The sequence below is a fragment of the Phycodurus eques genome, chromosome 1 (assembly GCF_024500275.1).
Source record: "Phycodurus eques isolate BA_2022a chromosome 1, UOR_Pequ_1.1, whole genome shotgun sequence".
NCBI lineage: Eukaryota > Metazoa > Chordata > Actinopteri > Syngnathiformes > Syngnathidae > Phycodurus > Phycodurus eques.
In genome coordinates this window covers 32,361,727-32,389,706 of record NC_084525.1, presented here as the reverse complement: position 1 = coordinate 32,389,706, position 27,980 = coordinate 32,361,727, and the positions used below count along the sequence as shown (strand labels likewise).

General features: G+C 43.9%; 1 protein-coding gene across 3 annotated transcripts; it reads left to right on the top strand.

Moving 5' to 3' along the window:
• The first annotated feature begins 2,744 nt into the window (after positions 1-2,744).
• Positions 2,745-27,655, top strand: LOC133408995 (transmembrane protein 269-like). 3 transcript variants are annotated; one of them, XM_061688466.1, is made up of 7 exons: positions 2,745-2,992; positions 3,428-3,474; positions 5,407-5,554; positions 8,640-8,737; positions 11,936-12,079; positions 16,833-17,033; positions 18,193-20,212. In XM_061688466.1, exons 2-7 carry the CDS (start codon positions 3,450-3,452, stop codon positions 18,300-18,302), a joined length of 726 nt encoding a protein of 241 aa, XP_061544450.1. In that variant the 5' UTR covers positions 2,745-2,992; positions 3,428-3,449; the 3' UTR covers positions 18,303-20,212. The 3 variants fall into 3 exon arrangements, with proteins under 3 accessions (XP_061544450.1, XP_061544459.1, XP_061544441.1); XM_061688475.1 differs by lacking the exon at positions 18,193-20,212 and adding an exon at positions 27,440-27,655 and having other exon boundaries at positions 3,428-5,554; XM_061688457.1 differs by having other exon boundaries at positions 2,747-2,992; positions 3,428-5,554.
• The last annotated feature ends 325 nt before the right edge of the window (positions 27,656-27,980 follow it).

Here is a 27,980-nt window from a genome sequence, read left to right as displayed (position 1 = left end):
AGTGGTAACGTGTCTGAAAGAATACCCTCCACCTTCACTGACTGTATGCACCAAAAGCAGTATATGTTTAAGAAAGTCACACAGCTCTCATAGAGGCCAATATTCTGTCATCTTTCAAGTAGAATTGAATGATTAACAAAATCAAATGCCTTTGCAAGATCCACAAAAACAGCAGCACAATGTTCTCTGTTGTCTATGGCACCTACAATATAATTTACCAATTTTAGCGTACCAGAGGTACGACTGTGTCCTGATTTAAAGCTCATATGCAGAGGGTTAAGGGCATTAAGGGTATTTCTTCTTTTTTTTATTATTTGGGGAAGGCAGGGCAGAATAGTGATGGATCTGCCACTGATCAAATCCGTGTCAACACCTCCTTTAGAGAGTAGGATGATTTCCAATCCTTGGGGAACACTCCAGTTTGCGACGAAAGGTTGACCAGATTGCAGATGGGGGTTGCAATGATGTGAGCTCCATAGAGAACGAATCTAGCCCATCCAGGCCCAGAGATGAATGAGCGTTTAGGTTGAGCAGCACAGACGGTACATCCGACTTGTATCAATTGAAGGGAGAAGTGGGGCCGGGGGGGTCCTCAATGAATGAATCACGGATCCTGATATGACTGGAGAATCGGTAGGAGGAGATATCGAATCATCATATCCACACCTGGCTTTGGCAAAAGTGTTTGTTGAAGCAATGAACCATCTTAAACTTGTTTGTGACGACAATTCCAATTAGATTGACTTAAACTGATTACGAACTTGGTAATGCTTTACTCGTGGCCAAAGTAGAGTCAGAGTATAAAAGCACTTCAAATTTGTCAAAGGAATATGAAAGTAATGAGTTCTAAAAGGAAGCCAAATTTCAAAAATGAAGAAGTGGAGGTGCTGGTGTTGTCATGGTCTGTGTTTTGGTTTGGGTTGTGTTTAGTTTTGTTCCATGTTTTCCTGTGTTCCATGTTTGTCATGTGCTCATTAGGTTGTTGTGTCCAGCCTGTTCTCGTCTACTTTGTGTCGCCCAATCAGCTCTCTCCAGCCACTCGTGTCTTGTCCAGGTGTTCCTCGTTGTCTCGTCAATCTGTTTGTATTTAGTTCCCTGGTTTCCGGGGTCTGAGTCCGCTGGGTCCATGTTAGGGCCAGTTCGTTCTGTCATGAACGGAACAGAGGATAGGACCCAAAAATGCACGACTCCAAAACAAAATGGACAGTTTCCAAAAAGAGAGGTTTAATATACGGGCAAAGGTCGGTACACAGGCAGGCAATCCACGAAAGGCAACAGTATCCAAAAACATGAGGCATAGAGGCGAGGCCGATAATCGGAACAGGGTCAAGTCTTACTATGAGTCTGTGACGTGGAAACAAGGAATGCTGGAACGCGACGACAAGGTACAACGAACTGGCCCTAACATGGACCCAGCAGACTCAGACCCGGTGCGCAAAGCCCTTCAAGCGCAGGGTCAACGCCTCTCGAAGCAGGATGAGCAGCTTGCTGCCCTCTACCTTCATCTAGAGGGACTGTCAAGGCATCAGGACAATATGATGAGAAAGGTGGCCTCGCAGTTTGAACTTCTTATGAAAATTATTCAAGAGAAGAAACCAGGGAACTAAATACAAACAGATTGACGAGACAACGAGGAACACCTGGACAAGACACGAGTGGCTGGAGAGACCTGATTGGTCGACACAAAGTAGACGAGAAGAGGTGGACACAACAACCTAATGAGCACACGGCAAACATGGAACACAGGAAAACATGGAACAAAACTAAACACAACCCAAACCAAAACACAGACCATGGCAGGTGTATTGTCAAAAGGCACTATACACTACGAAGGCTGACTCTCACCAAAAGGCCACTCACTATGTGTGGGCCAAACTGCACATATGACGCTGCTGTGGGGCGCTATACACGTACCGCCACTGCGCTGAAGTTTAAAGAGACTACAGACCACCGTAAAAACAAAATCTTTGCATACCACAGGTATGTGAGTGTTATGCTTGCAAGCCCGTAGAGTGAGTGTTGCCTATTTTTTTCAAATATTGTTGAATGAAGAAAAAATAGAAAAAAATAATAACAATTGGTGATTGAGCACCACTTGAGTTCTATGTGTGCGCATGCCTGGCTGTGAAACGCAATTGCAAAGATTTGTTTAAAAGAAGTGTAACTTTATATTTCAAATAAGATAACCAAGGCGCACAAGCACGCACGCACACACGTACGTGTACAGTACACAGGCTACAGTTTAATATAAAGGTCACGCTCCATGCTCATATCGTGACGAAGTCAGCTCGGTAGCTTGTAGATGATCATATGCATATTTTCTCCGAAATATATATAGCACTAGCAAATATTCAAAATCATGAGGGGAAAGGGTTGTAGTTTACCCAAGGGTGGGGGCAGGCGAGCGTCTTCCCCACAATCATACTTTTACAGTTTCACATATTGAAATAAAAGGGGTTTTTTTTTGTCTTCAAACGAATTGGTCACCCTCCACAAGACTCGTGTAAATATGTAAAACATATTGTATGCATCCCCCCACAAAAAAAAACAGTCTTATTTTGTATTGCAGCATTTTTATTTTTTTTTAAAGCCTGCTCTGCGAGGGCAAACATGTCACGAATGTGGAGTATTGCACTTGTCCCGGTCCCCACACATTCTTGCACGCTTTGTTTTACAAATGTTGCGCTCGAACGGTCATGACCATCATGACCGTCGGAGCGCAACTTGATGGAAACAAGTAGAAGCCTGGGAAGCGTCACTTCCGGTGGAATATTCCAGTACATTTCGCCTTGCTCTTTAAAAGGTCGCGTCGGTGATGCTTCTGCGACGTTAACAGGTAGACGTGCTGCTCATGCTGCTGGCAGAATTTAAAACAAAAACCAAAAAGTCACAACAGTGACAGCAGTGAAGAAACAGCGCAGAGTTCGGGGGGTGTTTAAAGGCATTTTATCGTTTGATTTGTGTACTCTGTACTACGTGGCGCATATTTCAGGTAAGGTGATGTACGATGATATACCTATAGTCACGCAAAATGCCGCTTTTAAAGAGCAAGAAGGCTTTTATAGTTTGTGACGCAGTTGCGCCACTTGCGACAGCCTGCAGACATCTTGTCTCCTTCGTTACATCATATGATTGCATTTGCACGGACCTGCTGGGACAGTAGCACGACAAATGTGTGGACAAGTAAGATGGTCGGTGCTGATGATGCAGCCCTATACGCCATCGCCTCATCAGCAGGTGCCAAATATTCGGGGAGGTGTTTAAATGAAGCAGTGGCTCTTCGGTCAGCTGGGAATGAAAAGCAACCCTTTAACAATAGTGCGGGGGAGAAGAAGTTTTAAATGTTGATTGACTTCAATGCAATGAGACTTAATTACGTATGGAATATTTGGAACGTTTTCTCATTTATTTTCCCGTTGTCTTTCAGCTGTTGTGATTCAGAGACAGTCATGATCCTGCTGACACCCTCCTCCGGTAGGTCCACTGATTATTCCTCCCTCTATTCTGGATTACTGTGGACTTGTCTGGGCAAACTGGGGACTCATTCATGAATAAAATGGGATGGAGTTCTTTGTAAACCGGCATGTAGTCATGCAGCATGTGAGCCTGGATTTTTATCTTATGTTGTTTTAACCATTAATTTCATATAATGGCTACCCTTTATTAATTTGTCTTTTCCTGTCTTCTGATGAAGTGTTTTAGTCGTTACTAGGTGAAATAGTAGGGTCTTACGCAACTTCCCATCATTCTTTGCACTCATTATAGGCAGCAATCCAAATGACCTGCTTGAAATTGGCTGAATCTGTGTTGGTTGGGATTTACCCTTTTTCCAGTGGCATAGTTTTGTCTCAACTAGAATGCCCCTCAAACATGAGCTGCATGTTGCTCTTTTGTCATACTCCCAACAAGTCTGTGGGCCTGACACTATTTTCAGGTGTAATGCTGAATGGGAACTAAAATAGAATACAGTGAAATAAAAGCATGCTTTCAATTAAAAAGTTGTTCTTGGCTGTGTGCTCTTGTCTCATCCGCTGTTTTCTTTCAGATGAAGAGTCTCTTGAACTGCCCTGCCTTTGGAATCACAGGAAGTTCAGCGTGAAACTTGATGGGTTGCTGTAACGCAACATTTAAATCTACATTGTAATTTTTGAGGTCATAATCTGAGCACACTGTCTTGGACGGTACTATGACATGAGAGAAAGCCATACAAAAATGGATTGAAAACAAACATTTCTTTGTGGGGGCAGAGAGACCGTTTTCTGGCCAGTGCAAGCTGCAGGGTGTCAGCATTCATTACATCTTGTTGATTTAGTGGATGTAGCTGTTACTATAATCAGTATTGCAAAATTTAATCAGTCTAACACAATTAAGTCTAAAGAAAACATATTGCCTATTTAAAATACACTTCCAGTGTATGTTCTCTTAGCAGTAAACTCAATCAATGCAGGAAAGCTTTTTCTATATGTAAAAACCCATGCTACAGAATAGCACTCATCAATAGATTGGATCCATTAGCTGCTGCCACATTGTACCAGGTCACCACTTTTGATTGGCGCTAGCAGACAAATTGATCTCACGTCTGGTATGTGTCAATGCAGTTGCTGCAATTCACACTGTCACTGTAGCCAATGGTGTGTGTAGTAGTTACCTAAATGTCCATTGTTTGTCAACCCACACGAGCACCGTGTGTGTGTGCGTGTGTGTGTGTGTGTGTGTGTGTGTGTGTGTGCGCGCGTGCGTGCGTGCGTGCGTGTGCGTGTTAGAGATATACACCTGATAATGTTTGACTATTTCGGTGAAGCTTTTGTCAAATACTTATTAATGCATGTAACGATAAGACCTAATGAACCTTAGCTTGTGTGAGAGTAGCTGGGAGGGGGACACTAATGATGCATGCTGGAGGCTGCACAACCCTGACTAAATGAATGCATTCTTTTGATCTGAAAATGGATGAATAATGTTTATTGTATGGTCAGTGTCTGTCCAATAAACATACATCTTGGTAAGTAATGCTTCTTTTACATTAGACAGGAGACTTAGTTTCATATAATGTGTCACCTAATATCCAGTAGGAAACATTTTTTTCATATATCCATCCCTCCATTTTCTATACCGCTTATCCTCACTAGGGTCGCGGGCGTGCTGGATCCTATCCCAGCTATCTTCGGGCGAGAGGTGGGGCACACCCTGAAATGGTTGCCAGCCAATCGCAGGGCTTTTTCAGATATCAATGGAACTTATTTTCTTCTAGATTTAGATGTATTATTTTTACTGGGACTGGGACTGGGACAAATGATTCACATTTAGACACACTTAAGCCGGTATGGTCGTGGGTTGGGTTTTTAGCTTGAGTCTGTCAGAGGGTCACCCAGATGGCTACTAACTGCTACTGTCATATGGTCTTAGGTCTCTTCCAGTGCACCAACAAGTTCTTTCTCAGTGATCAGGCCACAGGACTCCAGATCAAGGAGTTTGCTCGTAGAAATGCTGCAAATGCCCTATCAGTTGCCAACATGATCATGGGCATGGCCTCCATCCTCAGCAGTCTTGATGGGTGAGTCAAAAGTTCCCGATTGACAGGGGTACATGTAAGTAGTGCACAGGTGCGCACGTGCACTGAAAACTTTAAAAGTGCACCAATTTCGATTTTGCAGGAGAGAGTAGGGGTGCGCGGTCTATACAGTACATGTGGTAGACGGTATAAATTTGGCCTTCGGCATAGAGTTCGACTCCACCGACCAATTGCGATAATGTTTGTTGAGGACATCATTGGATATGCCTCAGTGTGAAACAAGCACAACTCAAACACATCTGACCACGGTGCTGAAGGAACTGTCAGCACACACCTTCTTCTTCTTTTCCTTTCGGCTTGTCCCTTTAGGGGTCGCCACAGCGCGTCATCCTTTTCCATGTAAGCCTATCTCCTGCATCCTCCTCTCGAGCACCAACTGCCCTCATGTCTTCCCTCACGACATCCATCAACAATCTCTTTGGTGTTCCTCGAGCTCTCTTGCCTGGCAGCTCCATCCTCAATATTCCATTCCTCTCTGGGTACTCTGTCATAGGCTTTCTCTAGCTCTACAAAGACACAATGTAGCTCCTCCTGACCTTTTCTGTACTTTTCCATCAACATCCTCAAGGCAAATAATGCATCTGTAGTACTCTTTCTAGGCATGAAACCATACTGTTGCTCGCAAATACTTCACTACTCTTTCCCATAACTTCATTGTGTGGCTCATCAACTTTATTCCTCTATAGTTTCCACAGCTCTGCACATCACCCTTGTTCTTAAAAATGGGCACAGCACACTTTTCCTCCATTCCTCAGGCATCTTCTCACGCGCTAGAATTCTATTGAACAAGCTGGTCAAAAACTCCACAGCCACCTCTCCTAGATGCTTCCAGACCTCCACAGGAATGTCATCAGGACCAACAGCCTTTCCATTTTTCATCCTCTTTAATGCCTTTCTAACTTCCCCCTTACTAATCATTGCCACTTCCTGGTCCACCACACTTGTCTCTTCTACTCTCCCTTCTCTCTCATTTTCCTCATTCATCAACTCCTCGAAGTACTCTTTCCATCTAGCTAGCACACTGCTGGCACCAGTCAACATATTTCCATCTCTATCCTTAATGACCCTAACCTGCTGCACATCCTTCCCATCTCTATCCCTCTGTCTGCCCAACTTGTATAGATCCGTTTCTCCTTCTTTAGTGACCAACCTGGCATACATGTCATCATATGCCTCTTGGTTGGCCTTTGCCACCTCTACCTTTGCCCTATGTCGCATCTCAATGTATTCCTTTCGCCTCTCCTCGGTCCTCTCAGTGTCCCACTTCTTCTTAGCTAACCTTTTTCCTTGTATGATTTCCTGTACTGTGAGGTTCCACCACCAAGTCTACTTCTCTCCTTTCCTGCCAGAAGATACACCATTGGCTGCAGTGGTCCAGTCTTCTGGAAGCTCCTCCTGTCCACCGAGAACCTGTCTCACCTCTTCCCGAAAAGCTGCACAATACTCGTCCTATCTCAGCTTCCACCACATGGTTCTCTGCTCTGCCTTTGTCTTCCTAATCTTCCTCCCCACCACCAGAGTCATCTTACACACCACCATCCTATGCTGTCTAGCCACACTCTCCCCGACCACGACCTTACAGTCGGTAACCTCCTTCAGATTACATCGTCCGCACAAGGTGTAATCCACCTGCGTGCTTCTACCTCCGCTCTCGTAGGTCACCCTATGTTCTTGCCTCTTCTGGGAAAAAGTGTTCACTACAGCCATTTGCATCCTTTTTGCAAAGTCTACCACCATATGTCCCTCCAAGTTCCTTTCCTGGATGCCGTACTTACCCTTCACTTCTTTATCACCCCTGTTTCCTTCACCAACATGTCCATTACAATCTGCACCAATCACGACTCTCTCTCTGTCTGGGATGCTCAGAACTACTTCGTCTAGCTCCTTCCAGAATTTCTCTTTCACCTCTAGGTCACATCCTACCTGTGGGGCATAGCCACTAATCACACGATACATAACATCCTCAATTTCAACTTTCACCCTCATCACTCGATCTGATACTCGTTTCACCTCCAAGACATTCTCAACAGCCAACTCTTCTTTTAAAATAACCCCGAATCCATTTCTCTTCCCATCTACACCATGGTAAAATAACCTTGCTAAACCCTAAAAACCTCTAGCCTTACACTCTTTCCACCTGGTCTCCTGGACACACAATATATCAACCTTTCTCCTCATCATCATGTCAACCAACTCCCGAGATATTCCTGTCATAGTCTCAATATTCAAAGTCCCCACATTCAGTTCTAGGCTCTGTGCTTTCCTCTTCTCTTTCTGCCGAAGAACCCACTTTTCACTTCTTCGACATCGACCCACAGTAGCTGAATTTCCAACGGCGCCCTGCAGGTTGTTGGCGCCGGTGGCGGACGTTGTTAACCCGGGCCACGCCCGATCCGGTATGGAATTCTTTGGCTCATATTTGTTTGGCAAAGTTTTAAGCCGGATGCCCTTCCTGACGCAACCCTCTGCATTTATCAGGCTTGGGACCGACCTACAGTTTGCACTGGCTTGTGCCCCCCATAGGGCTGCATTTGTCAGCACCATTTAAAATGCCTCTTATGAACCACAAATAAAGTTTAGTTGTTCTAGTGGGCTTTTACTTACATTTTTTTTTGCATTCTAGCAGAAGCCTGAAGGTGTTGTGCTAAGACTGACAGCTATTTCAAACTGTTCGTAATTCCTTCCACCTTGAGGCCCCAGTTCCAGCTGAAGCCAGGGCCAAAAGATTATATGCTGGTACCACAATGCTTCACTGTAGGTACTATAAGGTTCTCATGGTTATGAGCTGTGCACGTGTGGCAAAATGTGTTCTAAAAAATTTTCTGTACACAGCCAAGTCACACTTATAAGAGGGTGTGCACACTAGAATGAATTGAATGGGTTTACTTTTAATGTTGTTTTTTGCCCCTTAAGGGCTATATGAGTTAGGTCACCCAAACATTTAAAACAAGTTCCAAGGTCTATAAAAGACAGAATAAATAAGGTCAAGACACTTTTTGAAGGCTTAACATTCACGTATCCTCTTGTATGTTGCTGCTTTCAAATACAATAACTTTGTTTTGTTCAGGCACCATCATGCAGCATGTTGGCTGGTTCTTATTGGCTACCTGCTGGATTTGGCAGATGGAGCTGTTGCCAGGCGACTTGACGCCTGCTCTGCCCTGGGTAAGTGGAGTGTTGTGGTCGATAGCTTGCCAAAGATCAACTTAAAATGGGGCATTGGCCAAGCTCTCTGCTCAGTGCTTTGTTCAAGTTTTCAGTTTGGCAAAACACAAAGCTCCCAGCTGCAGGAGACTCAGCCGTTTACTCATCTGGATTGTCTTACAAAGTCTGTAACAGGAGATAAAAGACAAACGGAGGCATGAGACGGAATGTCTATCGCTTCTAAGTAATGCATTATTCATTAAAGTTCAGGTTGAAACAATTTTTTTTTTTAAAGTTAGAATTAAATTTTCTTTATTAATTGATTTACATCCGACAAATCAACAAACCATGACTAGGTAGCTGAGGTGAAAGGTAATATATATACTCTAGCATACCTGGATATAGTTGAACATTTTTACAGTTATCAGCTCAGCTCTCCTCACATTTCCTGTTAGCACTCTACCACCCAAATTTAAATCCATCCTCCAACTTTCAGGAGATTTTTGGTAATTTTAGAACTACATCTAGTTTTACGTACATGGCCAGTTGCTCATTAAATTGACTTATGTGCAGGCAGCATGGTCTTCAGTTCTCACTTAGTGACGGTGTGAATGTGAATGGGTGTCTGTCTCCATGTGTGAAGTCAACCATATAGAAAATGGATGGATGGACAAAATGGCCAACATAGCTGAGTTCAACTCATGATACACGCTCCTTGCTGCTTTCTTAGCAGATTAAATTTTTAGTCACGCTTTGACTTTCATGGCATATTGCTATATGTTAAGAATCCTACACATTTTGCTCCATCTAAGCTGGGGCCAAAAGACATATTGTTATGTGTTTTTGGTAACGCTTTACCAGGTATCATTTTCAGCAGACTTTGGTCCCTGTGTACACATTTTCTTTTGGATCAATAACATATCAACCTAATTCTAACTACTGGTGGCCATATTCTCAACTTGGCGCGTAACACTTTTGTTAAGGGCCTGGACTTGTGCACTTTCATATCCATGGATTCTCCCATTCAGAATTAAAAAATGAAATAATTCAGCAAAAGTAATTTAATCAGAATGCTATGCTTGTGACTCAATGCATGTTAAAAGGTTCATCAGTAAAAACCTACCGGTTTCATGTAGGCATATAAATAATCAGATCTAGTTATATATATATATTATTTTTTTATATTTATTTATTTATTTTAAACTCCAAAGGCTTGTCTTTAAAGGGACACTGTGTCACATTTTCAGTTCTTTATTGGCCAAAATCAATGTCTGTGTTTATACGTGTGCTATCATTGGTTTATTATGACCTCTAGTAATAATCTGATACATTCTTGTCAGCGAATAATTTTAAATTTATTTATACATAAGAGTGATGACCCAGTAGGGGAGGATCATGACGGTCTGCCATCTCGAAACTGAAGTTGCCAGCTTTCTCCTCGACAAGTAAGTCAACACTGTATAAATTAGCATGAAGCTAACTTTTTTCATTCGGTTTTGTTAAACAGTGTTGTTGTTCTTCAATGTTTTTTGGCTGCCGTTGTTACAGTACGTGTTTGAAAAAACTGAGGGTCCAGAGTGCACTATTTGTTTTGATGTAATGCACAATTCTAACGCTAGTGGGAGTAATCCCGACACAGTGTCCCTTTATATGCTGGTCAGCAACATGTTTGCAGCAGGATCTTTCCACGCAGTTGTCGGTGTTCATCCATCCATCCACTAGGGTCTTCTAGTGGATGGATTCTCACTAGGGTCGCGGGCGTGCTGGAGCCTATCCCAGCTGTCATCGGGCAGGAGGCGGGGTACACCCGGAACTGGTTGCCAGCCAATCGCAGGGCACATACAAACAAACAACCATTCGCACTCAGAGTCACACCTACGGGAAATTTAGCGTCTCCAATTTATGCATGTTTTTGGGATGTGGGAGGAACCCGGAGTGCCCGGAGAAAACCCACGTAGGCACGGGGAGAACATGCAAACTCCACACAGTCGGGGCCGGGGATTGAACCCGGGTCCTCAGAACTGTGAGGCTGACGCTCTAACCAGTCGTCCACCGTGCCGCCTATTTGCTAAAATCATTTATGTTAATTTTTTCCCCTCATTGTACATACAGCAAATAATTTTATAATAATATAAAAAATATATATATATAATAAAAATAAAAACGTTGTGAAAATGTCTGCTAGCTGTGATATTCTCTTAAACACTGTAACTGACACCTTTTAGAGCGACTATATTTTTTTGTTCAGTCTCTCTGTGTGGTTATGGTTGTTGGGGAATTTGGTTTAGATTGCTGAAATCAATTAGCTTGTTAAAGCACTAATAAGGAATGGGGGTGAGCTGAGCCTTCAAGCCAATGTGTAGGTGTATCCCAACGATGGCATACTGCACGAGACTGCAATGAAAAAAGAAAGAGAGGAAAAACTTCACAACAATGACAGTTTGAATACATTTGATTGCTTTCTGTAAGTCTCGTTTACAATATTATGAATATGTTTGACATATATTGTAACGGCACCCAAACCTCAAGTGCAATATGATGTTTCACCTTCACAAGACGCGTGTTGACGGGTTGACGGGAGAATACAAGGCAGGCTAGATTTGACATGAAACACCCACATTTTAAAGTTTGCTCAACCTCGCGTAAAGGTGCGTAAATGAAAGATTTAAGTGGATGGGAGAATCTGCGCAGCCGTTAAAGCACGCCACACAGCGCCCCTTTTCCCTCTTAAACACGGGAGTTAGTGCTTTGAGGTTTTGTGCGGTTTTGCCATTTTAAAAGCGCAGCACTTCAGCAAGCACTCGCCAGACACAATAACCGTGCACTTTTTCTCAAAAGCACAAAATAGTTCTGAGGTGCATCACCCACAGTTCTTTGTGTCGGTGCTGTGTTTTTCTGCTTGACTGTGCAGGTGGATGTTGTTTTGCCCCTCACGTATTATGTCAAATGAACTTTGTGATCAGGCAGACAAATTCCATTGGATCACCCCTCAATTGTTCATGTTATCCCATTGCTTTGGGTTCTCTGCATATCTGAAATTGTTAAAATGGTTGACCCTGGGCTGCAGAATACCATCGCGTTCATTCCAGCTGTAGCTCGACTCACCTCTTCCTCTTCTGCTGAAATGCACGCTTGCTTCTCTTGAGGGATAAAGAGAAAAGGCAGAATGCGCAATAATTATTGTAACTGTTCTTTCTTGTCCCCCCTTTCTTTCTCAAGGTGCAAAGCTGGATGACTTTGCCGATTTCACAACATTCGGGATTGCTACATCCCTGCTCCTGAGGACACCTGACTTGCTGGATAACATCCTGTGCATGTGCTACGCCCTCTCGGTTTTTGTTCGCCTCTGTTTCTTCTCAAGTGGTGAGTCTTTAAAACTGAGCGTTGCTTCTGAACACACTTACTGTAGAGTGCATAGATGATGAGTTGGCAGGGTTTTTGGTGACTGTGTCCCTTCTTCAAGCATTCTTTTCAATATATATGGGATGCCTCCATTGAATGCGTAGGCTTTTTTTATTCTCTTGAGGGGGAAGAGATGGCACAGGGTTTTTTATGGGTCCAGGGACCCCCTTACATGGTAGAAATTCTTCCAATGACCCCCTCATAATCTTAACCCCAATTCAACATTCTGTAAGTAGCTAAACTGAATAAAGACAAAATAAAGTTGATGAGCAAGAAGAAGATGAAGAAGATGAAGAAAAGGAAGAGGGTTACAGTTATTGGAAAGAGTAGTGGAGGCTAGACTCAGGACAGAAGTGAGTATTTGTGTGTACCAGCATGGTTTCATGCCATGGAAAAGTATGCATTATTGCATTATTTGTTGATGGCCACGTACAGCGAAGGTCAGAAGGAGCTGCAATGTGTCTTTGTAGATCTAAAGCAAGCCTATGACAGAGCAGCAAGACAGGAACTTTGATATTGCATGAGAAAGTTTGGTGTGGCAGAGAAGTATGTTAGAATAGTACAGAGAGCTCTACACTGAGCTTTTGCAGTCAAATTGGACCAATATTATACTGTATTTCTATTGTGACGTACAGTATATTACTGTAAAACGCAATGCACCATTGGAGCAAAACCCAAAAAAATACAGCACTACTGTCATCCTTCATTTTTACTGTAAACCATGTTTCATCATGGGAACGAGGACAGAAAAATGTACAGGTAGCTCCCATTGTTTTGTTCGCCGCAAAGAAAAATTTTCCTGCCAGTCAGCAAGTTTTGGACAACTTCCACTCGACGTCTGCCACCTGACTATAATTTACAGTGCTAATCTCACACATTGGCGAATGATCATGTGTATCAGAAGGAAAGAAAGTCTTTGTTCACAATCATTTGTCATGAACGGAACAAACTACAGGACCCAAAAATGCACGACTCCAATTCAAATGGACAGTTACAAAAAGAGAGGTTTAATAAACGGGCAGAGGTCGGTACACAGGCAGGCAATCAGAAAAGGCAACAGTATCCAAAAAACATGAGGCAAACAGGCAAGGTCAATAATCAGAACAGGGTCTAGGCTTACTATGAGTTGGTGACGTGGAAACAAGGAATGCTGGAACGTGACAACAAGGTACAACGAACTGGTGACCAGAAAGAATGAGACAGGAGGTTAAATGCATGGGGTGATCAGAATCAGAATCAGAATCATCTTTATTTGCCAAGTATGTCCAAAACACACAATGAATCTGTCTCCGGTAGATGGCGCCGCTCCAGTACAACATACAGTCAATTTACAGAACACTTTGGAGACATAAAGACATTGACAAAAAACAATAGTACGATAATCTGGGACAATGTTGGTTGTGCAAATGTTACAGATACTCCTCAATTAGTGTGCAAATGGAGCAGATGCTACTCTGGCATGAGTGGCCAGTCTATGCAAATAGTGCAGCATGGCGAGACAACTACAGTGAGTGCACGAGTAATACATAATTGGCCCCACAGAAATGTGACAACGAACTCAAGTCAAAAAATTGCCAGCTTGTTGTCATGGAATTGTAGGTTAGCTGTTTAAGAAGTTGATTTCAAGAGGGAAGAAGCTGTTGGAATGTCTACTAGTTCTAGTTTGCATTGATCGGTAGCGCCTCCCTGAGGGAAGGAGCTGGAAGAGCTGGTGACCGGGGTGCAGAGGGTCTGAGAGGATTTTGCACGCCCTTGTCTTAGTTCTGGCAGCGTGCAAGTCCTCAAGGGTGGGTAGGGGGGTACCGACAATCCTTTCAGCAGTTTTGATTGTCCGTTGCAGTCAGAGTTTGTCCTTTTTTGTAGCGGCACCAAACCAGACTGTGATGGAAGAACACAGGACTGATTCGATGACCGCTGTGTAGAACTGTCTCAGCAGCTCCGATGGCAGGCCGTGCTTTCTCAGAAGCCGCAGGAAGTACATCCTCTGCTGGGCCTTTTTGAGGACGGAGTTGATGTTGTTCGCCCACTTCAGGTCCTGAGAGATTGTAATTTCCAGGAACTTGAAGGTCTCGACGGTTGACACAAGGCAGCTGGACAACGTGAGGGGCAGCTGTGGCGAAGGATGCCTCCTGAAGTCCACGATCATCTCTACCGTCTTGAGCGTGTTCAGCTCCAGGTTGTGTCGGCCGCACCACAGCTCCAGCCGCTCCGCTTCCTGTCGATATGCGAACTCGTCACCGTCCTTGATGAGGCCGATGACAGTGGTGTCATCTGCAAACTTCAGGAGCCTGACAGTCGGGTTCGCTGAGGTGCAGTCGTTCGTGTAGAGAGAGAAGAGCAGCGGAGAGAGGACACAACCTTGGGGCGCCCCAGTGCTGATGCTGCGTGTGGATGAGGTGGCCTCCCCCAGCCTGACCTGCTGTGTCCTGCCCGTCAGAAAGCTGTAAATCCACTGGCAGATGGCAGTTGAGATGCTGAGCTGGAGAAGCTTGGATGAAAGGAGTTCAGGGATGATGGTGTTGAACACTGAGCAGAAGTCCACGAACAGGATCCTCGCGTAGGTCCCTGCACTGTCGAGGTGTTCTAGGATGAAGTGCAGTCCCATGTTGACTGCATCATCCGCAGACCTGTTCGCTTGGTAGGCAAACTGCAGTGGGTCCAGCAGGGGACCTGTGACACTCTTGAGGTGGTCCAGCACGAGACGTTCAAAGGACTTCATGACCACAGATGTCAAAGCGACAGGCCTGTAGTCATTCAGACCCGAGATTGCAGGTTTCTTGGGGACTGGAAGGATGGTGGAGCGTTTGAAACTTCGCACATTTCCAGAGGTACAGCTGGTTTCTAGCTCGATTATACAGGGCCCTGTCCCCCCTCTGATATGCGTCCTCCTTAGCTTGGCGAAGCTGCTTAAGTTTAGCAGTGAACCACGGCTTGTTGTTGTTGAATGTGCGAAATGATTTTGTTGGTACACAAACCTCTTCACTGTTTTCACTGTAGGCTTCGCACATTTAAGTTCTTGCCTGTACGTCGGTATAAAGTGAATTAAGCAGTGATCAGACGAGCCCAGGGCTGCACGAGGTATAGCACGGTATGCGTTTTTTACCGTAGTGTAGCAGTGGTCTAAAGTATTATTTTCCCTGGTAGGACAGTCGATGTGCTGCTTGTATTTAGGGAGTTTGTGGTTGAGTTTAGCTTTGTTAAAGTCCCCGAGAATAATGAGGGCTGAGTCCGGGTGGTTTTTTTCAATTTCGTTGACTTGTTCGGCGAGCGTTAGCAGTGCGGCGTTCGTGTTAGCTTGAGGCGGTATGTAAACTCCAGCCAGGATGAACGATGCGAACTCACGTGGCGAGTAGAATGGTTTACAGTTTTTACTGGATATTAATTTACATTATTATGCTGAATTAATTTGCAACATCTTACAGGATTACTGCTGCCAGTAAAACATTGTAATTTCTACAGTAAGAGGTTTTACAGTGTCGGACAGAGGTGTGGGTGTGACGGAGGAGTCAGGAGTGAAGGTGGGACTGCATCAGGGATCAGCTCTAGGCCTCCTCCGGTTGGCAATGGTGATGGAAAGTGGCCATTGAGGCGAGACTGGAATGGACCATGATGTTCACAGATGACAAGGTGGTCTGCAGTGACAACAAGGAGCAGGTGGAGGAATGCGCTGGAAAGGAGAGGAATGAAGATGAGCCAAAGACAGAATATACAGTATGTGCATGAATAAAAGGGGGCAGAGTAATGCGACAGGGAGAATAGACAGTGACCGTGGCCGACTTTAAATACTTGGGGTTAGCAGTCTAGAGCTATGATGAGAGTGGAAAAAAGGTGAAGAAACAGATCCAAGTAGGTTGGAATGGGTGGAGGAAAGTGTCAGGTGTGTTCTGTGATGTAACAGTCTCGGGTAGGATGAAAGGAAAGCTTTTTAAGACAGTGGTGATGTCAGCCATGATGTACGGATGAGAGACAGTTGCACTGAAGAGACGACAGGAGACAGAGCTGGAGGTGGTGAGGATGAAGATGTGGAGGTTCTCTGTAAGAGTAACCAAGTTTGATCGGATTAGAAATGAGCTCATCAGAGGGACAGCCAAGGTTGGATGTGTTGGAGACAAAGTTAAAGCGAGCAGACCGAGAGGAGAATGTATACTGGTAGAAAGACGATGACCGAGGGTTGATCGATGTTGTGTGAAAAGACGTGAGGGCAGTTGGTGTTAAAGAGCAGACTGCAGAAGAATGAAAAATGACAACACACTCTCTGGAGAACCCTAACGGGACAAGCCAAAAGAAAAAGAAGATAAACTCCCTATTTTTTTTTAACATTTCAACCTAAATATTTAGATTTTCTCAGTTTAGTGTTTCGTATCACTTGATGTATTTAATACTTTATCCATCGTCAAGAGCTATAAATGCTCTGCAATGCTCTGAATTTTGCGTAAAGTGACTGATGCGGGGATGAAAAAGTAATGTGATACGTCACAGTCATATCAGAGCTTTTAATTGGGCCACAGCTAAAGGTAGGGAGGAGTAATTGGTTTAGTACTGTATGTTTGTTTTATTGGCGTACCAGTCCCCATTTGTAAGGTATACACTTTTTAAAAAATGTTATGGCTAAACAATTTATTGGATATTATTTTGCGGAACCCCAACCTACAGCCCCCAGACCCAAACAGTTTGAGAACCCCTGAACTCGAGAAATCTTCATCTTGCTTTGTAGGGATTCCGTTCATGTATCGTGGACTGCCATGCATCTACTCCTCGGCCATCCTAGCCAGTGCCTCGCTGCTGTCGGGCGGCAACACGGCCATGCTGCGAGTCATCGCTGTGGCCATGATCCTCTTCATGATTAGTCACAGTTTCTACCCTCACGACCGAGTGCTGGAGTCCCAGGCTTGGAAGAAGGTTGTCTATGCTGGGGGTAAGTCCATTTACTCAAGCCTTTTAATTCAGTGCTATTCTTTTATAGTACTTCAATGTGATGAATAATATTATGTTAGTTAGTGGATTTGTTAAAGACATCAGTTTGTTGTTCCTGTAAAACGCTCACTGTTTAGCGCTGAGCACAATTGCAACCGGACATATGCAGATTCTTTTGACCCCAGCAACCTCAAACAAAACTTCATCTTTCACTTTCAAAATCAGTGGAAGCCTTACTTTTGTATATAAAAGTAATATTTGAAGTTAGAACCAGTCTATACACAAAAAGGTGCCTAAAGGTATTGATCAGTTCATCCATCCATCCATTTTCTGTACCGCGTATCCTCACAAGGGATGCGGGCGTGCTGGAGCCTATCCCAGCTACCTTTGGGCGAGAGGCGTGATACACCCTGAACTGGTCGCCAGTCAATCGCAGGGCACACATAAACAAACAACCATTCGCACCTATGGGCAATTTAGAGTCTTCAATCAACCTACCATGCATGTTTTGGGGATGTGGGAGGAAACCGCAGTACCCGGAGAAAACCCACGCAGGCACGGGGAGAACATGCAAACCCCACATAGGCGGAGCCGGGATTTGAACCCCGGTCCTCAGAACTGTGAGGCAGATGTGCTAACCAGTCGTGCACCACCTGATCAGTTCCAATTTGAAATATTTTCTTGACACAGTGTGTCAAAGTAAGGCTTCTACCTTCATGTTACTCGGAGCAGCATTGAGAATTCAGAAGAGCATGCCATTTTAAAGGATTGAAAGAAAAGTTTTTTTTTTTTTTTTTTTTTTTACCGTAATAAAAAAATTGGACCGTTGTACTGTAGAATGCTGCATTCTTCATTTTGATTGAGTTCATTGGCAGGTTGGAGAACCAACCACTTACAAATTCAGTCATCTTTTTACCGTGTTTGTCACCAAGGAAATCACTCTTAATCGGGAAACGTGTTTTTACACACAATTTTGCAATTGAATTGCTGCTATGTATCAAATATAAAAATCCCATATTCAGTATATATCAACCGCACGATATTCAGCGTATGTTGGGGGCCCGGCTCCTGTCTCTCATTTCGTTGACGTTCACTTTATATCCTCTCTTAACGAAATGATATTTTTTCCCCCACTCCCACTTTTCATTTCCTCTGCTTAGGGGTGGTCATGCTGTTCTGCTCGTTCTTCCCTCCTGCTTGTGTATACTATCTACTGTGGTCTGTCTCCTATATTTTGTTCCCAACATCCCTTTGGAGCAGTAAAGTGTAAAATCAAGAAGGTGGGCACTTCCAGGCTGCTGCTAGCTGCCATGGAGGATCCAAGCTCATTTACCTCAAACAAACACTATTTAACACTACCAAACACTATTTAAGACTAGATTTTGTTATTGTTGGATGTGACGCCTTGGAGGGAGAATCCAAATGAGAAAGATAGTCTCCTGACAGGATTAACTCTCATGCTGTTTTTCACTGAAGGTAAACAAGAAAAGATTAGATTTCCCACCCCCCACACCACTCACCTCCACCCAGAATTCTGATGTCTCTGATGTAATCTTCCAACTACAGTCTTAATCGACTTTCTTATCAGTGTTGTGCAAATGGCAGCAGTGAGTGCCAAATAAACTGAATGGCATGTATGCATACGTTGCATTCTGTAATCTGTAACCAATAGTAAAGAACTCATGAAACAGTATTTCAGTATTCACGTTCAGATGAAGGTTTGCTAAGATGGGGGAGTTTCCAATTTTCATTAAAAAAAAAAAAAAAGTTTGTCCTATGTATTTGTTAATACAAGAGTCTTTATTACCTAGCAGTCGTACAGGATAAATATGATCTGTGAAAAAAAAAAAGGAAATCACCCATCTCTGGCCCGATCTTGTGTCTCACGTGATGTGCAAGAAACCACTGCGCCCAAGAAAAAAGAACCAATCAGAAACAGAAGGCGTGCCTTGTGTGGCAATTGTTGTGCACTCACTGGCACACTGATAACGGGCACACCCTGCGGCCCAGAGCTCACCTGTTACCTTGCCATCCCGGAAAAACTTTATTCTTTATGGAATGCTACTATTACACTCAATGCTATTGGTTTGAAGTTTTATTTTTGACTGTCAAGTCATAATGACTGTTTTAAAAAATATGCCAAAATGTGATTTTTGGTAAAATTGTAAACTCCCCTTTAAATATTAACCATTTACTACATTTATTGGATCAAACTTTTGAATATTGTGTCAACATTATTATTCTTACATCTGTTTTAGTGCCACTGGAAGTGAATTGCTTTCTCCCCTGCCATCAGTGATTTAGCGACATGCACAATTTTGATTTCTTGTAGCCTCTGTTGTAGGAGGATTTTGAATTGTAAATCCACACTGGATTGTCTGTATGTCATACTCTCTGATTGCAAGTAAAAGGTATTAAGTTTTTTTTTTTTGCTTTTTTTTTTGAGTGACAATTGAAGAGAGAGTGAACTGGTCAGAAACATGATGCAATTAAGAGCAAAAGTGAATAGGGGTCAATCTGACCTTATTCCGTGATATTATTTAAGCACAAAGATTGACAAGTTCACCCACCACTGTACCACATTCCTTATGTGAACGTCTTCTCTCAACTTCATGAGAGTTGAATCTTCTGTAAGCCATGGTTCTCTCGAAGCGATTAAAAAAAGTATTCAATACACAAAAGGTTCATGTGTTCGCCAAGTCAAATACTGACTTAATCACATTGTCTTGTCTTGTTGACCTGCTTTAGTATTGAAAAATAACAGCAAAAATCTACTGACTAAACGGAATATATTTAGTTTTATGTGGGTGTTTTCACACAATAATTTCATAGTATTTAAATAAAGAGAAATATTACGGATATGGCTCTTTGCCACTCAACAATTACATGATTAAAACAAAGATCTTTTGCTATCGGTCACTACATTTTTTTTAAAAATAGGACAGATTGGACGAAAAAAAAGCATACAGTACATTTAACTTTAACCACAATTATTAACAAAGGTTTGAGTTTTTCATCAGTCAGAACTTTAAAATCACTGAACCATATTGGATTTTGGTAATTATTAATAGATGCAACTGTTGTTGTACTGTTCCAAAGCCTTGTTTTAATCTATCTGGAAAAGTGGCTGAGACTGAAAGACAAATGTTTAATAAAAACAATAAAAATATTGAAATACGAGACTTGACTATTGTGCTTAATCACCAGACTCTTCTCTTCAAGTAATACATCATTTTGATTTGATGGATAAAACAGGTCCTGTACCAGAAAGTTCAGGTCATGTTATAATGTTTAAAACAGAATAGAATAGAATAGAATAGAATAGAACTTTATTGTCACTGTCACAGGAACAATGAAAATCAGTTCACCTATGCATACATCCATCAATTTTTCTATACTGCTTATCCGGTTCTGGGTCGCTGGGAGCCTAACCTACTTGACCTCGGACAAAAGGCAGACTGCACCTTGGATTGGTCGCCAGTCAATCACAGGGCACATATAGCGACGGAAACGGCACCTAATAAGTCGCTGTTACCAGCAGTAGTTCAGCAACACAGATCCAAAGAATTTGAATATTTGTGTTTTTGTTTTTGTGATCTTAGGATATGTTCCAGCACTTCAGTGACCCTGAACAGAAAATGACGTCAATCATTTGTCACTTGTTGCTAGACAAAATTGTTGCCCCACATGGTGACGCAAGGACTGGGAAGTTAACATGAATTTAACCCAAAATAAAACCATGAAGATTAGACAACTTTGCAGAATGAAATGACTGACCAACAGCAACTACTACTAAAAAAGAAGAACATAATTAACAAGCTATTCCACAAAAGTGGTGTCCTATATTAGCTGCCATCATTGTTAGATATGCAAGGCTGCTGAGTACAAAGATGATTCAGTGCTAATGATTCGCATAAAGCACAGGACTTGAAACAGGTGTCTCCCCCCCCCCCCATGGCAGTTGTTTCATTTAGAACTGACATAAAACAGAGAGGTAGCAGGTTGCCATAGCGGTTAGCACGTCTGCCCCACAGTTCTGAGGTTCCGGGGAGGTTTCAGGTCCAGCCTTCCTGTGCGAAGTTTGTGTGTTCTTCCTGTGCCTGTATGGGTTTTCTGTGGGTTATGTCGCTTCCTCCAAAAACATGCAAGAAAATGTTTTCCACATGTGTGAATGGTTGTTTGTCTGTATGTGCCCTACCTTTGGCTGCCGACAAAGTTCCCTGCCTCGCTCAAAATCTGCTGGGATAGGCTGCAGCTCACCCATCACTCGAATGAAGACAAGCAGTATAAAAACAAAATGGATGGATGGTTGAAACGGGGGTACAAACAACTGGGTGTTGCTTTAAAGCAGGGGTGTCCAAACTTTTTTGTTCAAGGGCCGCATTCAGAAAAATCCAAGGATGTCAGGGCCACTTTGAAATTCTTGACCTTTAATTTATTAAAAAAGGTAAAAAAAAAATACAACCTCACAACAACCTTATCGTGGTGGAGGGGTTTGTGTGTCCCAATGATCCTAGGAGCTAAGTTGTCTAGGGCTTCACGCCCCACGTAGGGTCACCCATGGCAAACACGTCCTAGGTGAGGGACCAGACAAAGCTGCAAAAACCCCTAAGATGAATACAATAAATGGAAATAGGTTTTCCTTGTCCGGACGTGGGTCACCGAGGCCCCCTTCTGTAGCCAGGCCTGGAGGTGAGGCTCGAAGGCACCCATGGGGCCCAGCCGGCCACAGCCCGAAAGGGTAACTTGGGTCCCCCTTCCCATGGGCTCACCACTTGTGGTCGGGTGCAGTGTGAGCTGGTCGGTGGCCAAAGGCGATCCGATACCCGGCTACAGAAGCTGGCTCTAGGGACGTGGAATGTCACCTCTCTGGCAGGGAAGGAGCTCGACTTGGTGCGTGAGGTTGAGAAGTTCCGACTAGATATAGTCGGGCTCGCCTCCACACACGGCTTGGGCTGTGGGACCAGTCCTCTTGAGAGGGGTTGGACTCTTTTCCACTCTGGAGTTGCCCACGGAGAGAGGCACCGAGCAGGTGTAGGGATACTTATTGCCACCTTGCAGTCCTTGGAGGGTGTGCTGGAGAGCGCTCCCGCTGGGGACTCCATTGTTCTGCTGGAGAACTTCAATGCTTATGTGGGCAATGACAGTGAGACCTGGAAGGGCGTGACTGGGAGGAACGGCCCCCTGATCAGTGGTGTTCTGTTATTGGACTTCTGTGCTCACCATGTATTGTCCATAACGAACACCATGTTAAAGCATGAGGGTGTCCACACGTGCGCTTGGCACCAGGACACCCTAGCCACAGTTCGATGATCGACTATGTGCTCGTGTCATCGGACTTGCGGCCGCATGTCTTGGACACTCGGGTGGAGAGAGGGGCGGAGCTGTCAACCGATCGCCACGTGGTGGGGAGTTGGCTCCGATGGTGGGGGAAGATGCCGGTCCGACCTGGGAGGCCCAAACGTATTGTGAGGGTCTGCTGGGAACGTCTGGCAGAATCCTCTGTCAGGAGTTTCAACCCCCAACTCCGTCCGAACTTCACCCACGGCCCAGATGAGGTGGGGGACATTGAGTCCGAATGGACCATGTTCCACGCCTCCATTGCCGAGGCGGTCAACCGGAGCTGTGGCCGTAAGGTAGTCGGTGCTTGTCGTGGCGGCAATCCCCGAACCCGTTGGTGGACACCAACAGTGAGGGATGCTGTCAAGCTGAAGAAGGAGTCCTATCGGGCCTTTTTGGCCTGTGGTACTCCTGAGGCAGCTGGTTGGTATTGGCTGGCCAAGCGGAATGGATCTTTGGTGGTCAGTGAGGCAAAAACTCGGACGTGGGAGGAGTTCGGTGAGGCCATGAAGAATGACTTCCGGACGGCTTCGAGGAAATTCTGGTCCACCATCTGGCGTCTCAGGAGGGGGAAGCAGTGCACCATCAACACTGTGTATAGTGAGGATGGGGAGCTGCTCACCTCAACTCGGGACGTTGTGAGCCGGTGGGGAGAATACTTTGAATACCTCCTCAATTCCACTGACATGCTTTCCCATGAGGATGCAGAGTCTGGCGCCTCCTATATCTGGGGTTGAGGTCACCGAGGTGGTTAAATAGATCCTCGGTAGCAGGGCCCCGGGGGTGGATGAGATTCACCCAGAGTACCTAAAGGCTCTGGATGTTGTGGGGCTGTCTTGGTTGACACGCCTTTGCAAAATCGCATGGACATCGGGGACAGTGCCTCTGGATTGGCAGACTGGGGTGGTGGTCCCCCTTTTTAAGAAGGGGGACCGGAGGGTGTGTTCCAACTACAGGGCGATCACACTCCTAAGCCTCCCTGGTAAGGTCTATTCCGGGGTGCTGGAGAGGAGGGTCCGTCGGGAAGTCGAATCTCAGATTCACGAGGAGCAGTGTGGTTTTCGTCCTGGCCGGGGAAAAGTGGACCAGCTCTACACCGTCGGCAGGGTCCTCAAGGGTGCATGGGAGTTCGCCCAACCAGTCTACATGTGTTTAGTTGACTTTGTGGAAGGCGTTTGACCATGTCTCTCGGGGAGTCTTGTGGGGGGTGCTTCGGGAGAATCGGGTAACAAACCCCCTGATACGGGCTGTTCGGTCCCTTGTACGACCGGTGTCAGAGTTTGGTCTGCATTGCTAGCAGTAAGTCGGACTCATTTCCGGGGAGGCTTGGACTCCGCCAAGGCTGCCCTTTGTCACCGATTCTGTTCATAACTTTTATGGACAGAATTTCTAGGTGCAGCCGAAGCATAGAGGGGGTCCGGTTTGGTGGCCTCAGTATAGCATCTCTGCTTTTTGCAGACGATGTAGTTCTGTTGGCTTCATCAGGCCGTGATCGCCAACTCTCACTGGAGCGGTTCGCAGTCAAGTCTGAAGCGGCTGGGATGAGAATCAGCACCTCCAAATCTGAGACCATGGTCCTCAGTCGGAAAAGGATGGAGTGCCCACTCCAGGTCGTGGATGAGATCCTGCTTCAAGTGGAGGAGTTCAAGTATTTTGGGGTCTTGTTGACGAGTGAGGAGGAAGGATGGAACGGGAGATCGACAGGCAGATCGGTGCAGCGTCTGCAGTGATACGGACTTTGCATCGGTCCGTTGTGGTGAAAAATGAGCTAAGCCGAAAAGCGAAGCTCTCATTTTACCGGTCGATCTACGTTCCCACCCTCACCTATTGCAGTGATTATCAAGCAGTGTGCCGGGGCACATTAGTGTGCTGTGAGCGCTCTTCAGGTGTGCCGTGGGAAATTATACAATTTTATGTAATTGCTCAAAAAAACTGCGATTGGCCGGCAACCAGTTCAGGGTATACCCCGCCTCCTGCCCGATGACAGCTGGGATAGGCTCCAGCACGCCCGCGACCCTAGTGAGGAGAAGCGGATCAGAAAATGGATGGATGGATGGATACTCCAAAAAATATTTACAAGAAAATGCCACTGAGGCATAGTGACAGACAGAAAAAATAAATGCTATTCTATTTGATGATAGAATAGCATCAGTAATTAATGTATCCACTTTTTGTGACAATTTTGTTGGTGTGCCGTGAGATTTTTCAATTGAAAAATATGTGCCTTGGATGGATAGATGAAAAACAATCAATCACGCAATTATATATTGTTTATGTATTGGAGTTATTTTGAAAAACTGCTATGTCACAGCCTCATGTTAAAGGTGATGAGGTAAATACTGTAGTTTGGGATTTCTCAAGATTTTGCAGTGGCCGGCAGCCCTGTATTACAGTATCTATCTATAACAAAAGTAATATGACAATAAAACAATTACAAAAAAATAACAATCAACATATCAAATTGAGGTCAAAGCCATAGGAAAAAAAATACTTTTGAATGGATGTGAATCGGCCTCAATCATAACGTATGGACTTGTACTTCGTGAGTTCTCGCCACTGAAGTACTTGAGTTGAAGTTCCACCTTGAAACCACGAGAGAGCAGGCTCGCACAGGAAAATGTTTTTGCTACAAGGCCATTCCTAAATCCAGAGTATTGTAAAATTGCAACAACAAAATGATCAGAAATGGTATTTACAACCCCAATTCCAATGAAGTTGGGACATTGTGTTAAACATAAATAAAAATAGAAGACAATGATTTGCAAATCATGTTTGACCTATATTTAATTGAATACACTACAAAGACAAGATATTTAATGTTCAAACTGATAAACTGTGTTGTTTTTAATAAATAATAATGAACTGAAAATTTTATGGCTGCAACACGTTCCAAAAAGGCTGGGACAGGGTCATGTTTACCAGTGTGTTACATCACCTTTCCTTTTAACAACATTCAATAAACGTTTGGGAACTGAGGACACCAATTGTTGAAGCTTTGTAGGTGGAATTCTTTCCCATTCTTGCTTGACTACAGCTTCAGCTGTTCAACAGTCCGGGGTCTCATTTGTCGTATTTTACGCTTCATAATGCGCCACACATTTCCAATGGGAGACAGGTCTGGACTGCAGGCAGGCCAGTCTAGTACCCGCACTCTTTTACTACGAAGCCACGCTCTTGTAACACGTGCAGAATGTGGTTTGGCATTGTCTTGCTGAAATAAGCAGGGGCGTCCATGAAAAAGACGTTGCTTGGATGGCAGCATGTTTCTCCAAAACCTGGTGCCTTCACAGATGTGTAAGTTACCCATGCCATTGGCACTAACACAGCCCCATACCATCACAGATGATGGTTTTTTAACTTTGCATACATAACAGTCCGAATGGTTCTTTTCATTTTTGACCCGGAGGACACGACACAATAAAATGTTATGTCGCCTAGCAAGCTAAAGGTAGCACGACCGGTCGGATGTAAACATGCCGCCATTCTATCAAATCATGCTCTAAAGTTTCGGTGTGGGTGAAGTCATTTAATTAAAAATAAAGTAATGTAATTACAGTAAGTTAGCAGCCATTATTTCTGTCACGTTGTAATGTTGGTTTGACTTAACTGATTAGAATACATGATCTGACTAGAGCAGTGATTTCCAACCTTTATAGAGCCAAGGAACATAGTTTATCATTGAAAAATCTCACGGCACACCAATAAACAAAAATGTCACAAAAAGTGGACACATTAATTACTGTATTTACTTCCTGCCATCTTAATAGAAGACCATTCATTTGTTCTGTCTGTCACTATGCCTCACTGGCATAAATAGAGGGACAAAGATACATTATTGATTCTAAATATAATTTTTTGAGCAATTAAGTACACAAGTATATACAGTAATCGAACAGGTCATTTAAATAGACATTCCTCCATCTTGTGATGAGATCGGTGACTTGAGACTATCTGTGTCCCAGGATGCATATGTCTGGAAACAATGAGTCCCAGCTGGAACAATTAGTCCCTGCAATTTATCATCACGGAGTAAATATTCAGTAATCTTCCACTTTATGATGGTTGTTGCTTCGCAGTCCAGCAATATTGCAGATTTTTATTTGTACAGTATTTTTGTGTTACCCATTGCTCCTGCTCTCTCAATATATTATTTTTCAGCCTGCCACTGTCGCAAATTTTTTAGGACGATATATTTTCCCCCAACTTCTCACAATCAACAATAGTATAGTTTTTTTTTTGTATGCCACTGATATAATGATATTATAGTGCATAATAATTCAACGACATCCATTTTAAGAACGATTAACTTTCAATTCTAATGAACATTGAACATTGTAATGTAGAACTATGAGTAAAATATCTTGGCTAAATAAACAATATAAATAAATCTGACTCAGGCTCTCTTCGCTAAAATTGCACTTCAACAAATATTAAACATTTGGCTCATAGGTATAGAGTCATTAACCCACTAAAGAGATCCCAAAAATGTCTTAAAGACTGACAAATTTGAATGAATTAAAACAAATAATAAAAAAATACAATACGTACTCGAAAGCATTTGGGCGTTGTCACTGTTTTTGAATCAGATGCCATATATTTTAATATCACTTTATTTTTAGTCTTCGTTTTTATTTATTGTATGAATGTTTTCTTTATGTACTGTATACTTTGCTGCCTCTTGTAAATACCATGAAATAAAAGATGGAATTCTGAACTTTTGTTTCATATTCCTCTTTTGATCTGAAACCCAAATGTATTAAGTATAAAAAAAAAAAAAAAAAAGAACGTGACTTTGCTGTTCCGCCGTTCCAATACTTTTTGAGGGGACTGTAGACTGGGGGGGGACTGTATATATACATATATATATATATATATATATATATATATATATATATATATATATAGATCGAGATATATATCTATATGTATCTATAGAGATATATATCTATATATAAAAAAGGGGGGGTGTCGTCATCGTAAGTCTCGGGAATGCACGCTGTTGCAAAGAGGGCTGTGGGGTCGAGACGCCACAGCACCGACACCGTCTGTCTCTATGCGACACTGCAGGCGCAGCCGCTTGACTTGGCATCCCAGTGTGCGGAGAGGTGATGCGCGAGTGATCGTCCAGGGCGAAGCGACCACCACTTATCATCGGAGTGGAATGTGACACTTGACTTGTATAATCTGCAATGATTCCCCGGTGCGTCACTGAGTCTTAGCACCACCAGCCGCTCTCTCCTTCAAGGACGATCGTGTTCGAACTGCAAAATACTCATAATAAAAACAGCATCCAACAATGTCTAAGAGCCTCAAAAAGAAGAAGCACTGGTCCGCTAAAGTCCAGGAGTGCGCCGTGTCCTGGGGGGGATCCGGCGACCTGGTCACGGCGGTGGAGCTGCGAGGCGGCGCCGAACAGGGGGAGTTCCCCTTCCTCGGGCACATAGTAGCCGAGGCCATGGTCTGTCACGCCGGGAGACTCCCCGGCAGCGCCGACGTGCTGCTGGAGGTCAACGGCACTCCGGTGAGCGGACTCACCCACCGGGACACTCTGGCTGTTCTCCGCCACTTCCGAGAGCCAATCCGCCTGAAGACGGTCACAGCAGGTGTG

Excerpts from the sequence above, each read along its gene's own strand:
- LOC133408995 (XM_061688457.1), top strand. The coding sequence starts at position 5,373 with ATGGCTACTAACTGCTACTGTCATATGGTCTTAGGTCTCTTCCAGTGC. Across the intron at positions 5,555-8,639 it reads ATCCTCAGCAGTCTTGATGG|GCACCATCATGCAGCATGTT; the intron begins GTGAGTCAAAAG and ends TGTTTTGTTCAG. Across the intron at positions 8,738-11,935 it reads TGACGCCTGCTCTGCCCTGG|GTGCAAAGCTGGATGACTTT; the intron begins GTAAGTGGAGTG and ends TTCTTTCTCAAG.